General features: G+C 40.0%; 1 protein-coding gene across 1 annotated transcript in view; it reads right to left on the bottom strand.

The window, feature by feature from the left end:
• Positions 1 to 6588: 6588 nt before the first annotated feature.
• The window catches only part of LOC103515195 (tyrosine-protein kinase receptor torso-like), a 38392-nt gene continuing 27414 nt past the window's right edge, over positions 6589 to 17566 (bottom strand). The window contains exons 15-21 of the mRNA XM_026827962.1: positions 17231 to 17314; positions 16653 to 16750; positions 15925 to 16007; positions 8947 to 9081; positions 7311 to 7408; positions 7142 to 7181; positions 6589 to 6760 (exon numbers count right to left, since the gene is read on the bottom strand). Coding sequence (XP_026683763.1) covers positions 6589 to 6760; positions 7142 to 7181; positions 7311 to 7408; positions 8947 to 9081; positions 15925 to 16007; positions 16653 to 16750; positions 17231 to 17314 — 710 coding nt within the window. The remainder of the gene's footprint in view (positions 6761 to 7141; positions 7182 to 7310; positions 7409 to 8946; positions 9082 to 15924; positions 16008 to 16652; positions 16751 to 17230; positions 17315 to 17566) is intronic.

Raw genomic sequence — 17566 nt, 5'->3', positions numbered from 1 at the left:
CTTGCTAAGGGTAAGTGCTATTTACATAGGTATGTGCTTTTTACATAGTGGGCCCCGCAACAGCCAGTCACGGAATCAATCATTTGCATGATACAAATTTCTTGACCCCGCCGGGAATCGAACCCGGGTCTCCCGCGTGCAAGGCGAGCGCAGTGACCACTACGCCATGGGAGCTGACAAATAAACAAACCATGGTAGTAACAACAACAAACAATTAATTGATCAAAGCGTCCTCAACAGAGCCGTGTAGAAAATGAAGAAATTGAGCCTAGTATTTTTTCTGCGATGCATAGTGGGAGCAGAACACCCTAAATCGTGGCCATAAATAAAGTATGGGAACCAATTATGAAATTCATAGATATTGGTATTGATATAGATCAGTATATTCATGGTAAAAATTTGGTGGTGATATCTATAATTTTGAGGACAAAAATCGCTTTATTAGCTTAACGGTTAGGGATATCAAACTTTTTTTATACATAGAATAAAATTTGTCCATTTTTGAACTTTAGGTATACAATTTTACTAACTGGCGGATAATTTCAGACTGATGGAGTTTGTGCCGCCCAACAAACGCTCGGACGAGTACTTCCGTACCGTGTTTGAGGAGAAGGGTCTGGCCGACATTGTCAAGCTCCACATGGCGCAGGCCTCGCAGGAGGCGAAGAAGGAACTGCAGGAGCAACTGGAGGAGCAGATCAGCGAGGGCGCCTCCATCAAGGACATCGTGGCCGACATACGGGAGATCGCCAACAAGCACTGCATCCCGGACCAAGAGCTTATAGTATTGGTGAGTCTGAATTCAATAAGGAATAGAATGGACCAGGCCTACCCAACCGGCTCTTCCGATCTGGGACAAGGAATCTGATTGTTATAGTTTCCTTCCGTAAATAATTCTCAAAAAAAAAATCAAAAATTTGCTACTGTCAAGAGAGAATTGAAGATAGACAGCTCCAAGAGGTGGTCGGCTACTAGGTAAGAATCTAATGTGCCTGGAGGTGCTGGTCCCATCCCTATACCCATGGATGAGCCGAATGTGAGTAGAAAGGATTATTTTTGTTCTTCCTTAGAGGATTACTTCTTCTTTAGAAAGTCCTTTATTTAAAGAACTGATTTCAGAAAAGGGACAAGGACTCTGATTGTTATAGTTTTAGTTTCCCTCCGTAAATAACTCTCAAAAAAAAAATCAAAAATTTGCTACTGTCAAGAGAGAATTGAAGATAGACAGCTCCAAGAGGTGGTCGGCTACTAGGCAAGTATCTAATGTACCTTTAGAAAGCCTTTTATTTAAAGAACTTATTTCAGAAAAAGGACAAGGATTCTGATTGTTATAGTTTTCCCTCCGTAAATAAATCTCAAAAAAAAAAAATTGCTACTTTCAAGAGAGAATTGAAGATAGACAGCTCCAAGAGGTGGTCGGCTACTAGGCAAGTATCTAATGATTCTAATGTATCTATATCTACAAACATACCTAACATTCTATAATGTCTGTTTTCTTTCTTTTCCCTTTGCTTTCAATAGTGGCATCCACAAAAGGTAAGTCCCAACAATAATATAGGTAATAAACATCAATGTAATACTAAAAAAAAAAATCACCCACCAATACCTAACAAAGTTTAATAAGTAAGTTGTTGTTGACTTACTTACATACCGACTGTCGAAAGAAGAGAAACCATTAATCCCAACAAAACAAAAATCACCAGGAAATCCAGGAATCGATCAAACCAATTCGTTGTGAAGAGAAAAGATGAAACTTCAAGCAAATCTGCTGTCAAAGTCGAATGTCCAACAATTCTCGGATATTTATATTTGATATTTCCGCCCAAAACTCCGCGCATTAAGGGACTTTTCAGTTCTATGTTGGTAGTATAAAACAAGGTATTCTATTCTATTGAGCTTATTCCATTCTATTCTATTCTATTCTATTGAGCTTGTTCTATGCTATTCTATTGAGCTTATTCGGACCCCCCGGACCTCCGGGACTGATAACAACCTCTGGAACCAGTGGCGGTGAGTGGAAACCTTTTGTCCCCAAGAGGTTTGATAGAGAGAAACGTAACAACGAAGGTACTATCGTCCCGAAATCGAAGAAAAGATGACAGCATATTAGAAAGCCAACCGTTTTGAGAACGAGCCTTAGGTTAGCCACTCATTCTCGAATCGTCGGTACCTGTGTTGCGGAAAAATCTTCAGACCGCATTATCTCAGACGGTCTGAAAGAACAAGGTCTCAAGTTTTATCTGTTTCGGCCCGGGCGTAAATGGAACCTGCGAGATACCCTCCAAGGTAACTAAGCTGAGCATAAAATCCGCCCCGGGCGGGAATCGAACCCGCGGCCTAGCGCTTACAAGGCAGACGCACTACCAACTAAGCTAACTAGGCTGGATAAATATTCTTACTGGTGATTAAATGAGAGTATTCACATCTGTCGTTCAAGTCACAGTATACTCACTCTCATCTAATCACATGTAAAATATTTGACCGTTCATTGAACGTACTGTCATTGGAGTGTGATCTGAACGGATAGTGGTAACCCGGCTTGATCCATTAACATTTTTGTTGTGACATACTTTTTTTGTTTGTTCTGTAAATCTATTTATGTACTAATTTATCAACGTGTTTAGTCGTTTATTTCAGTATTATAAATATTATAGGTAGGTAAGTAAGTAATTACTTAATTAGTAACTACTTGTATTGAGGAATAATTCCGCATATTAGAAAAAGTTATCCGATGTGTCTGATGACATACGTATTTGGAACTCCTGCTTAGACTAGAGTTCAAAATGTTTCCCACAATACTAGCTTGACTATGAATTCTGTCCTTCTTTGGATTGGACTCGTTATCATGCTCCACGTTGCTTAACTAGAGTGTTCTATCAGAGTATTTGGAGAAAGGTTGTATTTCACGAAGAACTTTACGACACGAAAATATGAATAAAGAAACTCAAATAAATAAAATAAAATGTAAAAATAATTCAATAAATTTGTTATTATTATTTTATTTTTATTTTCTGTGAGTTATGTCTTATGTGTAAGTGCGTGATGTTTTTCATGGAAAGAGTGCTCCAGGTGTAATCATGTAAAAATATTTCAATATTAAATTTACGACTTACGTATTGTAAATACACATACCTAAATGAAATAAAATTAAAATATTACAAATCTATACAAAAAAAAAAAAAAAAAAAAAAAAAAAATGTTCTTTGTACAGTATATTGCTCATCCAAGCTATATCAGTGGTGATTGATTCAGTTACGATAATCACGCGTAATTAACTCAGCATTACCCAAGTCAGCATTTGAGTTTTAAAGTTCCAAAAGTGGACATCTCCCGGATGAACTTTTTTAGGGAAAACACGAAAAAATCATCTCTTTTGAAACAAGCAGCCTTCTATGTAAATATTTTAATCTACATACCATACTTATAAATTATAAACTCTATGAGAACAAGAGAAATTTAGTACTTCAGGATGCATAAAAAAAGGAAACATCGTCTGGTGTGAACGTCACACGACTTGACGACTTTCTATTAGACCACAGTGAATTGAGGAAAACTCCAATTTGGGGGGGAGAGGGGAGGAATCTCAAAATCATAGAACCGGGCCGGTTGAGTGGAAGAACTCACTATGTGAGAAGCCTATTCCCCCCTGTCTTTAATTCTAGATCGGTCGTTCGCGCAATCCTACCAATAAAGCTTCCATAAAAGGAAATCCTTGTGCTAAATTTCTCGATTAACTACTTAAATTTTAGTTAGTACATTATGTTATTACCTAAGTAAATTGTTGTAAACTTTGTAAATAATTCTGGGTTCCTCGGATTTCCAAAAGCTAAACAACCTCGATATCAAATGGTACCTAATTATTTTACAATTTACAAGTTAGTGATAGCTATACGAGATTATTTCACAGAAAAATAACTTTCCGGGTGTTATACTTATACGGTTAGGTAGCATGCAAAACCTGTTTTATGTCTTCTGTTGTATTTTTTTTTTTTCTTTGTCTTGCTGGATGCAATCAGCTAATTAATAATATTAATCTTAAGAAGAGGGACCTAGAGGTAGTTGTACTTATTCTACTAGTAATGTAAGTTTTATTTTAAACCACTAATCATACACGTAATTAATCAACTATCTAATCAAAGTGATATGTTGCTTTGAAGGGCTTTATCGCTTAAAAATACCACCTTAATCTTGAACCCACCTTGTATCCCGATTCCACCTATAGTTCAGGTCACCCACCCTCCAATCACAGTATTGTTAAAATATTCTTCATCACCTGTTTTATGTCTTCTGTTGTATTTTTTTTTTTTCTTTGTCTTGCTGGATGCAATCAGCAAATTAATAATATTAATCTTAAGAAGAGGGACCTAGAGGTAGTTGTACTTATTCTAGTAGTAATGTAAGTTTTATTTTAAACCACTAATGATACACGTAATTAATCAACTATCTAATCAAAGTGATATGTTGCTTTGCAGGGCTTTATCGCTTAAAAATACCACCTTAATCTTGAACCCACCTTTTATCTCGATTCCACCTATAGTTCAGGTCACCCACCCTCCAACCACACTATTGTTAAAATATTCTTACTGGTGAATAAATGAGAGTATTCACATCTGTCGTTCAAGTCACAGTATACTCACTCTCATCTAATCACATGTAAAATATTTGATCATTCATTGAACGTACTGTGACTGGAGTGTGATCTGAACGGATAGTGGTAATCCGGCTTGATCCATTAACATTTTTGTTGTGACATACTTTGTTTGTTTGTTTGTTTGTTCTGTAAATCTATTTATGTACTAATTTATCAACGTGTTTAGACGTTTATTTCAGTATTATAAATATTATAGGTAAGTAATTACTTAATTAGTAACTACTTGTATTGAAGAATAATTCCGCATATTAGAAAAAGTTATCTGATGTGTCCGATGACATACGTATTTGGAACTCCTGCTTAGATTAGAGTTCAAAATGTTTCCCACAATACTAGCTTGACTATGAATTCTGTCCTTCTTTGGACTCGTTATCATGCGCAACAAAGAACCATGCTCCACGTTGCTTAACTAGAGTGTTCTATCAGAGTATTTGGAGAAGGGTTGTATTTCACGAAGAACTTTACCACACTAAAATATGAATAAAGAAACTCAAATAAATCAAATAAAATGTAAAAATAATTCAATAAATTTATTATTATTTCCGAGCATTCCTGACGAATCGCATACAAAATCTCAACTCCATAGTGAAGGATAGTGATCAGGAATTACCCATAGTCAACAGCAAGGTAAGAATCGTCGTTCCCAGGAACAAGGGCCTAAGATGTTATTTTTGCTACTAACTAACATAGGCGCTTCTTCCTGGAAACTATTTCCTGAAAAATTTGCAAATTAATTGCTAGGAACAGCTGTTGTATTTTCCTATTTTCCTTTCGGAAATGGAGATGATTTCCCCTCTCCTGAAGCTCATTTCTTCTCTTTTAAAAAGAAAATACGGGAATTGGTTCAACCAGTAGGTGGCGTGGTAGGGCTTGTACAAAACCATTGGATGGCCAAGATGGCGCATCCCCGTAGAAGATCAAAGTTTCAGTCTCCAAAACTGAAACCTTGCTGGTTCTTATCCCGAGAGTTTCCCGAAAGGAAAATGCACCTTTCCTTTAGATGAGCAAGCATAGTCAAGCTTTGCCTTCAATCAGAATGTTTCACAATCTCACCAAGCTTGATCTGCTTGAGAAATTCGCTTGACACTCACAGCCTCTTCCACCCAACCACTACCCTATGTTCTATTCTGTGTTTCAGGGAGAGCTCCTGTTCAACTCTTGGAAGGACATGTTCAGTGAACAAGGCACTGTGTTCCCTGCACAAGGCAGACTCTATAGCTTTAGCGGCAAGAACGTAATGTCTGATCATACCTGGTAAGTATTTTTACATTGGTTACATGATAAAAAGTTCAACTTGTAAGGCGCCAATGTTCTATTCTGTGTTTCAGGGAGAGCTCCTGTTCAACTCTTGGAAGGACATGTTCAGTGAACAAGGCACTGTGTTCCCTGCACAAGCCAGACTGTATAGCTTTAGCGGCAAGAACGTAATGTCTGATCATACCTGGTAAGTATTTTTGCATTGGTTACATGATAAAAAGTTCAACTTGTAAGGCGCCAGTCTAAGTTGACTATTTGAGCAATCATGGGTTGTTTTTCCGGACCTACCTGGACTTGGTGACTGATAAGTTCATTGTGAGTAGGCGGGTTAGCTTGTAGGGCGAAAAAAAGATCTTGGTTTATAAGGCGCCAGTCTAAGTTGACTATTTGAGCAATCATGGGTTGTTGTTTTTCCGGACCTACTTGGACTTGGTGACTGATGAGTTCATTATGAGTAGGCGGGTTAGCTTGTAGGGCGAAACCCTCATCACTCAAAGCTCTTGGTTTACCTAATAGTGACGTAAAACCCGCTATCAAACAAACAAGGTCTAGAACGATATTCTCCCGTGATACTTTGTGTAAGGCGCCAGTCTAAGTTGACTATTTGAGCAATCATGGGTTGTTGTTTTTCCGGACCTACTTGGACTTGGTGACTGATGAGTTCATTGTGAGTAGGCGGGTTAGCTTGTAGGGCGAAACCCTAATAGTGACGTAAAACCCGCTATCAAACAAACAAGGTCTAGAACGATATTCTCCCGTGATACTTTATACTGCTGAAATCTAGCGGCGAGCTGGGAGAAGCTTGGTCGGTCTTTGGGATTGGTTTGCCAGCATTGCAGCATGGTGTCGTATCTATGAGATAGAGAAATAATATAATATACCTTAATTAGGATGCCAGAATGAGGACTAGAAGCACTATAAGATTAGAACTGGAAAGGAGTCGCGCAGCGGGGTGATAGCAAGTTGAATACACCAGTTCCCAATGGATCACTGAAGTTAATCAACGTTGCGTGTGGTCGGTATGGAGATGGGTGACCATGTGGGCAATCAGCTGGCTTTTTCCGGTCGCACTCTGGAGCTTAGTGAAGTTAATGTGAGGAGACGGGCTGCTTTTCGCCGAATGGAGTGTAAAACCCACGTCACTATAATAGATATAGTGACGCTAAACCCCATAAAAAGAAAAAAAAATCAATTACATATTGGTTCTCTCTCCCAGTCTTTAATTATACTTACATCTGCTCATTACAAGATGCAGGTCGCTCCATTCTATAACCTGTACTTAGATAATGTACAATCCGACATAGAGGAATATGAGGGTAAGGATTGGCACCCAATGTTACTATCTCCCAAAGGACCACACCAAAGGACCATCTGAAATATTAGAAAATATCCATTCTATAGCCTGTACTTAGATAATGTACAATCCGACATAGAGGAATATGAGGGTAAGGATTGGCACCCAATGTTACTATCTCCCATAGGACCACACCAAAGGACCATCTGAAATATTAGAAAATACTACTTTATTCTGATTGAAGAACGTGTAAGTGCCGCTATTTTAAATCAATATTCTGGAAATGGATATCCTCGGTGGGGGAATTGTTACATTGTTACTTCTTTCTTTGTAATATCCATTAGTATGTTCATCAGAATCGCTGTCATGACAGGGATGGTTCCTGTGGCTATCTGTTATCCTATTCTCCTCTTTATTTCAGGCCTCACAAGTTTGTCTGGCACGGATCCTATCAGAATGGTGAACTAGCATTGGATGGCAATTGTGACGCTTGGAATTCTAAGAATTCAGAACACAGAGGTAACTTTTTTGGGGAATTGGGACATAATTAGCCCGGATCCTATCAGAATGGTGAACTAGCATTGGATGGCAATTGTGACGCTTGGAATTCTAAGAATTCAGAACACAGAGGTAACTTTTTTTGGGAATTGGGACATAATTAGCGTAATAAAATTAAAAAATAATCCATCACAATAACTAAACCATTTAGTCCGTGAAACCTGGGCCATTAAGGCAATATGCTCCCTGAAAGCCATTTTCCGTCTTCCCAGAGTTCAAGGTGTGTCCACACATATGTAGTCGACCAATATCGATCGACTATGTTTGGACACACCTTTAGGCCAATAGCGACATCTCATCATAGTATCATCATCTTCCGTCTTCCCAGAGTTCAAGGTGTGTCCACACATATGTAGTCGACCAATGTCGACTATGTTTGGACACACCTTTAGGCCAATAGCGCCATCATCATAGTATCATCATTTTCCGTCTTCCCAGAGTTCAAGGTGTGTCCACACATATGTAGTCGACCAATGTCGACTATGTTTGGACACACCTTTAGGCCAATAGCGACATCTCATCTGGAGATAGTATCATCATCTGTACCGCTGTGTTCATGTTCAGTCTCTTTTATTCTATTCAAATCTTCCACCTCTGGTACTTTATTCTGATTGAAGAACGTGTAAGTGCCGCTATTTTAAATCAATATTCTGGAAATGGATATCCTCGGTGGGGGAATTGTTACAGTGTTATTTCTTTCTTTGTAATATCCATTCGTATGTTCATCAGAATCGCTGTCATGACAGGGATGGTTCCTGTGACTATCAGATAAATACCTACCTAGATAATTACTAAGAGTTTGGCTGGGGAGTAGATCAGCTTAATCTGGCTCGGGGACTTTAAAAAGGGATGATGCCAGCCTCAAATTTCCCTCGCTAAAGAAACAGCAAAGGTTGAGTGCGAAATACATCCACTCCTGAAAATTTATGTAGCCAAAACCAAATGTCAGCCCAAACCAACCACCCTAACAACTATCCTATCCTCTTTCTTATCTCTCTTCGATTAGGAGACAATAAGATCATTCTCCGCCAGTCTAGTTAGCTTCCTTGTAAGCGCTAGACCGCGGGTTCGATTCCTACCCGAGGCGAACTTTATCCTTAACAGATGAGATTTCTCCTATCCTGTCCTCCTTCTCACTTCGATTGGGAGACGAGGCAAATTTTATCCTAAAAGCTTCTCTCCTTACACATCGCTCTTGTTGGTGTAGATGTTACTGACAAGACTCTCCAGAGCGAGCCACCTGATGGGTAACTTCTCGCTGGGCTCTCCATTCTGAAACACATTCTGCTCATAGATGTCCTCGCTAAGACCAAAGTCAGAGATCTTCACCACGTGGGGAGATGACAGGAGGATGTTCCGCGTAGCGAGGTCACGATGAACCACCTTGTTATTGGACAGATATTCCTGAAAATAATAGAGAAACAATATCGTAGGTACCTACTACAAAATACTCTGTAAATAACCTGGTGGGAAAAAAAATAAAAATACATGATAGTGAGGTCAAGAAAGTTATGAATAAAAAGGTTGTTGTAGTAGAAGACATATTCCTGGAAATAAAACACGGTTCCTGGGGGGCACGGTTGGTCCAGTGGTAACGCGCTTGCTTGCCATGCAGCAGGTCCGCAGTTCGAGTGTACCTTGACCCTAAGGATGTTGGTACTCCGTTTTGTAATGGAGCAAATTCACTGGTACGTTAAGTTATACCCAGGTGGACCAGGTACGGAAGTGTTGTATTTGGGGGCTAAGGTACAAGGTTCATTGCGGCCAGCTGGTACAAAGGGGTGACTTTTTCGATTCTGGAAAATTTACTATACAGAAAATTGTGCGCTGTAGCAATCAAATTGCAATACCAAGAAAACAAACCTCGGTAAAACTTGCTCCGATTGTAGCGGTTTCAGTTAGATAAAGTATAATAATAACCTTCCATCAAAACACATTTTTTTTTAAAAAAAATATTCGAAACTACGACCAAAACACGCCTTTTCTAATTAACTTCTCATCGACTACTGTCTTGTTTACTAAATCAAGATGCTATGAGGACTCGTTACTGTGAATATCGTAGCGCAATCAGATACATATTTTTCGGACCCGATAGGTGGCGCCAGTTCCAGAAAAGTCCAGGGGTCCAGGATACAACGGGGCCAGGTACGGGACTCGACACCCGCTCCTCTTTTTTCGAATTGCAAATATTTCAATCGGCATTACTTTCTGATGTTCTCGTGTTGTCGAGCACCGTAAATGGTGTGATCTCAGGCGTTCTTCTCGTGGTTTAGCCAACCATCTGATGAGAGAGGTCTACTACGGCGATGGTTATGCTACGACACAGACCACATCGTCCAATGTAGCACTTGCTTTTCAGTTGCTACCGAAATTAAAAAACGGCGGTGAAACACAAAAAAAAAAAAAAAAAAACAAAAAAAACAGGGAAAATCATTGCTGCATTTCGAAAGAATATTTCAAACTTTTCGTCTTCTTCTCTCTTTCTTCTTCTTCCTTCTTCTTCTTGGTAGGGTCTTCTTGGTTTCTTACTAGTTATTCTCTTCTCATTCTTCTTCTTTTTTTGAGGTAAGCTTTTACAGAGGGAACTGTACACTGCTAAGTGGTCTTATCGTGCCCGAATCGATAGAGAGAGGAAGGACACAGTACCTTAGGAGTAATAAGAGAGCCGTTTCCGAGAACGTTTTCATATTATTCGTTCAAGTTTTAAATCCGTCCAGGCAGGGATATCGAATACAGCGCGTGGCCTCTGACACTGATAATATTAATCTCCACAGTTTTTAAAAAAGACAACAGCTCGCGGTATTCGCATTCAGTCATGTTGAACTCCAGGCGTTCATAAAATTTATTGAGATTGTCCTAAAGAATGTCTGCCTTTATGCAGAGCTAATTTGCTATAACAAATTTTCAGGGCGTTTCATAGAGTACTCGTAGATCCTAAAGAAAAAGCTGAACGGATTGCATAATCAAAAAGATTCCAGGCGCATTCAATAAAAATATTTCCTCAACTTCATTTGTACAAAAGTTCCTAGTTCCTACTTTCCCAAGTTTCCACCATTTCCCAGCTTCGTCCAGGCATAAAAATAACTTCAACTTGGTCCAAATTAATTTTTTAATGTTAATTAAATGTTTAATCTGACTAGGCAGCAGTTGACAAAAATTGACGCGAATTACTACAGGGAAAAAAAAAAAAAAAAAAAAAAAAAAAAAAAAAAAAAAAATGGTTTCCTAACTCAACCGCAAACAATGCAATACATGGCCAAATTGGTGTGAATTTTATTTTACCTACAATAGGTAGGGCAGTGGTTCTGAAAGTTGTCGCCACCGCAGCCCACTTTTCAGGACTCCAATCTTTCCGCGGCACCCAATCTGAGAAACACTGAGGTAGGATAATAGTCATTTCTATCTACCCTTCTCATTATTACTCTACTTATTCCCCTAGTAAATCTGCGGTTTAGTAGTGGACTCAGAACGCGGAGGTTGTAGGGTTCATACCTCTAATTTGCGGTCAGCATACCGTGTGAGGAAAACATAATAGCCAATAGTTTAGCTTGGAAGGTAGCGCGTCTGCCTTGTAAGTGTAAGGGTTAGGTCCCAAGTTCGATTCCCGACCAGATGAACTTATTCCAAAACAGATAAGGTTCGTTCTGGGAACTGGGGACGGACGGCTCCACTTTCTCTCTTCGCTTACCTTATTTTATAATTGACTAGGGTTCTTTATGAAATCCTACACAAAGAACCCTAGTCAATTATAAAATAAGGTAAGCCATTATCTAATTTGGGTGTCTAATATGAATCTAATTAATAATAATTTCTCTCTTCACTTTCGGGATGAGAAGACTTTCGCTGGTACAGTTCCCTCTATCAAACTTCACACACATGGCCTTGTTACTCAGAGTCTCTAAGCATTAGAGTGCAAATAAATAAAACAAAACATTGTTGGTTTGGGAGGGGGGATACTATAAACACCCTGTATGTAGGCACTTTCATTGTAAAACACTCGTGTAAAGTATGTGAACAATGTGATGTCAAATTATAACTCTAGTATACATTGTTGTCATTGTTTTGACTTTGACACTCAACTTTGACACCCTGGGCTTTTTTATGTGACACCAAACATCCCTTTGACTCCCACAACCCGAAATACCTACACGGTTTTAGGAATTAAATAGAATAGAATATAATATTCTAGAATAGAATTGAAAAGAATTAAACTATTAAACCCAGAGAGAAGGAGGTGAAGGAGGATAGGAGAAAGCCAGCCGCTCCCAGAAGGAACCTTATCTCACTTATCTGTGTAGGAAAAAGTTTGGCTCGGGAGGGTGCAATAGTCCTACATACTGGACTCCGCACACAGGAATTTCGTCGGAAAAGACCCCCATTTCAATGTAATATCGCTTACAATGCAGGCACGTTAACTTCCAAGCTCATTTAGACACTCTGTAGGAAAGACATAGTTTGCAAGTTTACTGCTGCTGAAATTATTCAGCGTATTTTCGGAGTACGGCACCTGCACCTGTTCACTAGACACTAACTATTCCAGTGTCCAGCAGCACCCACCAACCTGGACGTCACCATACTTTGGACGGACCCAACGGAGGCGGCACGCTTCCTTGACCTGAGGACGGCAGAGGAGGTCAATGTATGATGCTAATTTGGACGGACCCAACGGAGGCGGCACGCTTCCTTGACCTGAGGACGGCAGAGGAGGTCAATGTATGATGCTAATACAACAACAACAACAACAACAACACCAACACCAACAACAACAACAACAACAACAACAGAGTAAACCTGCGGTTTAGTAGTGGACTCAGAACGCGGAGGTTGTAGGGTTCATACCTCTAATTTGCGGTCAGCATACCGTGTGAGGAGAACATAATAGCCAGTTTAGTTTAGCTTGGAAGGTAGCGCGTCTGCCTTGTAAGTGTAAGCGTGGGACCTTCGATTCCCGCCCGGATGAACTTATTCCAAAACAGATAAGTTTCGTTCTGGGAACTGGGGACGAACGGCTGGCTTTCTCCTACCCTGTCCACTACTTTCCCTCTTCGCTTTCGGAATGAGAAGACTTTCGCTGGTACAGTTCCCTCTATCAAACCTCACACACATGGCCTTGTTGCTCAGAGTCTCTAAGCATTAGAGTGCAAATAAATAGAACAAAACATTGTTGGTTTCTGGCTGTATCTATATCTTACCTCTCTCAGATAGGATTGTAGATCCCCCAGGGCGCAATACTCAACCACTAATCTCAGCTCATCCTTGTAGCAACATCCTATGAATGAGACAATGTGATCATGTTTCCCCACATCCTTCATCAGATTGATTTCCTTCAGGAATTTGTCGTACGTCTTGGCATCCGCGTTTGCTGAAATGGGAATATTATAATAATTTTGGACATTTGAACGATAAAGTAATAATTAAATAGAACAAAAAAAACTGATAATCTAATAAATTATAATATAAACAAAGTTCTAAATTAAGGGGCGGTATTAATGCCAGGGTGTCAGGGGTGTTCTATTCCATATTTCCATCCAACCACTATGCACTATCCTTTTTTGTATGGATTTGATGCAGGGAACTGTAACAACGGGGGTTTTGTCGTTCTGAAATCGAAGAGAAAAGAGAGGACAGGATAACAGAAAGCCAACCGTTCCGGGAACGAACCTTATCTGTTTAGGGAAAAATTCGAATTGTGAGACTGGAACCTGCGACCCAGTGCTTACAAGTCGGGCGTCTTCCAAGGCTGCCCTTACGTTCCTTCCTTCGTCAAATACACTTATTTCTTTTAACTGCCGTGCTATGATCGGAACAAAAGTGATCCAAGCAAAACTTTTCACAGATGAATTGCCTGAAGTTCTGGCCTCCCTTACCTTTCAGCATTTTGACGGCCACCTCCATAGCGGCCTGTCCGGAGGCCCCTTCAGTCGGCCCATCCCCCAGCAGCCCTTTCACTACTACTCCAAACTCCCCCTGTCCCAACACCTCCCCTAATATAAGACGCTCTGGAGGGTAACCACAGGACAGAGCCATACTCTAAAACAGATCTGACAAGTGCTTGGTAGAGAATTTGTATGACATCAATGTCGTGCACTGGTTTGATTCCCGCCCGAGGCAAATCTAGTCGCTGAATAATAATAATAATAATAATAATAATAATAATAATAATAATAATAATAATAATAATAATAATAATAATAGATTTATTCATTACTTTCTTTTTACAACAATTTTTTCATGTTCCACTAAGTACATATAGGTAGTACTTCATGGCACGAGGCTGAGTCCACCCCGAACTCCAAGCATAGGCTCGAAAAATTCCGACCCGGATCGAACCCGGGACCTCCAGTATGCAAGCCGAGTGTGATGCCCACAACCACAACCCACTGAAATAACAACCTTCAGTAGGAAAAGTAAACAGGTAAAAAATAAACCCCGTAGTTCTTAGAGCTAAAGGTTGGAACAGGTTTTTATCAGAGGGCTTTGTGACACATTACGAATTCCCTATGGAACACTAATGTTAAGCCACATCGAGCGTGGTTAGGAGTGAAAAGATACATTGGATGGGGGTGAAATAAAATGTGACATAGACAATAGGTACTCGTAATGTGGAATGTTGGGGAATTACACACAAATCAATGGGATATTGGGGTATGAAGACCGAGTGACATAGTATGGAAAATGGGAAAAAGAAGGAAAAAAAAAGGAAGACAAACAGAAATAGGAGTAGGTAGAAGAATTAGGAGTGAAAGAAAGAGATCCTTGAAGAAGAAGAAAGGAGAGAGAGCAGTGGCGTAGCGTGGTCTAAATTCAAGTGTAAGGCGTGTAGGGTACTAATTTCCATCATCCATGCTCTTGAGTAGAGAGAGAGAGAGAGAGAGAGAGAGAGAGAGAGAGAGATGTGGAGGGAGGGAGAAAGAGAGGGAAATACAAAGAGAGAGGGTAATATAAATAGGATCATATACCTAAACGTATGGAATAAAATTGAAGGAGAGAGAGAGGATAATGAGGAATAAAATAGAGAGGATATAGGGAATATAAAATAATGAGGAAGGAGGGAATAGGAGAGTGTAAAATAAAAAGGGAGACAATAATAGGGAGAGAATGAGATAGAATGGGGGGAGAATGAGATAGAATGGGGGGGATGAAGTATAAAATAATGCCTTTATAGAGACAGAGACCAGACACATTATGTCACCATTTGTCTATCAACATAAATAGGGCAGGGGAACATGAAGGAGGGGGGGGGGGTATTTAACCCTCATTTTGTCATTTTGCTTTACAGTCGAACCTGGATGTAAGAGAATCCTGGGCCCTTCATTTTTGAGCCAAAAACCCGGATATTCAGAATCGCATCAACCAACAAAGTAAAGATGTTGATCGCAAACATCCGAAATCGGATAAGGAGAAGACAGTAGAGGAGAAGCCAGGTTTGCCAATGGGTTAAGTGACTCAACGGCACAGCAAGGGTTTATATGCTGCTTTTGTTCAGACCATTTTTGGGCCGAATAAAACCCCAAGTGTGCTATATAACCATTTTCGAAACGTAATGAGGTAGAGGAGGAGGAGAAGAGGAGGAAGAGATGGAGGAAGAAGAAGGAAGAGAAAGTAGGAAGAAAAGGAAAACGAGGAGGATGAGAAGGGAGGGAGAGACGACTCAAATCTCAAAAGGTATAAATGAGAAGGAAGAGGTAGAGGAAAGAGGAGAAGGAGGAGGAATAGAAGGAGAAGAAGAAGGAGGAGGAGGAAGAGAAGAAGAAGGAGGAGAAGAAGTAGGAGGAAAAGGAAAAGGGAAAGATGACTCAAAAGGTAATGATGAGGATGAAAATTAGGAGGAGAAGAAGCAGAAGGAGAAAAAGGAGAAGAGCAGGAAGAAGTGTACAAGGAGAAGAATGAACAGAAGAAGAAAGAGATGGAAAAGGAAGAGAAGGATGAGTATGAGGAAGAGAAGAAGGAAGACAAGGAGAGTAGGGAAGAGAAGGGGAAGGACAAGAAAGAAGAGTTGAAAAGAGAGAGAATAATGAACAGAAGAAGAAGAAGACGGAAGACAGGAGAAGAGAAAGAGAGAATAATGGGGATGTCTTGATATTTATCACCTATGATTTGTATGTGTCTATCCTATTAGCTTTTGACGTAAAACCTTTTGTACTAAACTTTAGGATGAAGATAGATCTTCACCACGTGGGGAGATGACAGGAGGATGTTCCGCGTAGCGAGGTCACGATGAACCACCTTGTTATTGGACAGATATTCCTGGAAATAATAGAGAAACAATATCGTAGGTACTACAAAATACTCTGTAAATAACCTGGGGGGAAAAAATAAAAATACACGAATAAACAGGTTGTTGTAGTAGAAGACATATTCCTGGCAATAAAAAATCGGTTCCTCGGGCACGGTTGGTCCAGTGGTAACGCGCTTGCTTGCCATGCAGAAGGTCCCGGGTTCGAATCCCACCATCGACAATGGATGGGGGTAGGTAACTGCGTTTAAAATAGAATGGCTACCTAAGCACCGTTTGAAGGGAAATAGGGTAACTTAACTACATTTACAAGGTAAAGAAGAAGTGTTATTTGATTTTAGAAGCAATATTAGGGGAACAAGAATGTCTGACTGGGGGATTTTGAACAGGGAGGATACTAGCCTGAATTTCCCTTGGTAAAGAAATAACAAAGGTTGAGTGCGAAGAGCGTCCACTCGTAAAATTTTTGTAGCCAAAATCAAATGTCAGCCCAAAACAATCACGCCAGGGCTGATTGAAAGGTTGACGACCCCCTCTAAACTCGAGAAAAGGTGAGGAAGAAGAAGTTTGAGGGTAAAAACTGGGTGATTAGCATATGAAAGGGCCTGACTGGTAGGCAATGCTCGTAAAAGATCTTTCCTACAAGAGGTACTTACCATTCCGACCGCTATCTGGTATGCATATGTAAGAAGATCCACAGAGTCCAGAAAGCGCTGCGATTTAGACTGACTCCCCACTTGTCCATTTTTTGGATCTGCGGACAAACAAACCAGGGCTGTATTTGGGGGGGGGGCTCCGCCTCGAGCTCCATTTTTCTCCTTTACTGTACGTCAGACTCCGGAAAATTGGGGTCGAGGAGCCCCGGCCACCCCCCTCCACTACTTTCGAGCTTCATGTTTCTCCTGTACTGTAGGCCAGACTTCGAAAATTTGGAGCGTCCACCCTCTCTACAACACGAAACAGAAATCGTACACAGAAACGCACAAAGTAGGTGTTCAAAGTTTTTGCTAAATTTAATAAAAATTAGAGTTTGTTCAGAAGTTATGGAGAAAAATCTCTCTCTTACTTATTTGTAATTTGTGTTGTTTGTATTCATTTGTACTTGTGTGTGTACTTATTTGTAAACTTTACCGACGAAATGTATAAGACCTTGTTTAGACTGCGGGAGTATAGGGACTTTTCAGTCTCATTCTGGCAGTATAAACAAGGTATATTCTATTCTATTCTTACTTCCCGCCAGTAGCAGGTAACGTGACGTCATACATTTGATTCGATGCGAAACCTCCTCCAGCCATTGGACAGTTCTCGTACTTCCTTCCTGGAAAATGAAAATAGACAAATGAATTTTAGAGTTAAAAGAGTTTTTTTTTTTTTTTTAGGGGTTTTGAATGTTGGTTTCTATTGGCTGGTTCCTTTCTGCTGAATGCTGTCCAACTGTCACATCCCCCATGTAACCACAACACCTATTGGGGTTGGTCACATATTCCACCTACCGTATTGCCGTTATGTCTCTAGTAACTAAACTAACCGTCGTATGTATGAAATCTAAAGATAAACTTAAGTTTAACTT

Source organism: Diaphorina citri, unplaced genomic scaffold (genome assembly GCF_000475195.1).
Source record: "Diaphorina citri unplaced genomic scaffold, Diaci psyllid genome assembly version 1.1 scaffold1295, whole genome shotgun sequence".
NCBI classification, from domain to species: Eukaryota; Metazoa; Arthropoda; class Insecta; order Hemiptera; family Psyllidae; genus Diaphorina; species Diaphorina citri.
The sequence above is the reverse complement of the archived record's forward strand: the minus strand, read 5'-3'. Positions and strand labels throughout refer to the sequence as shown.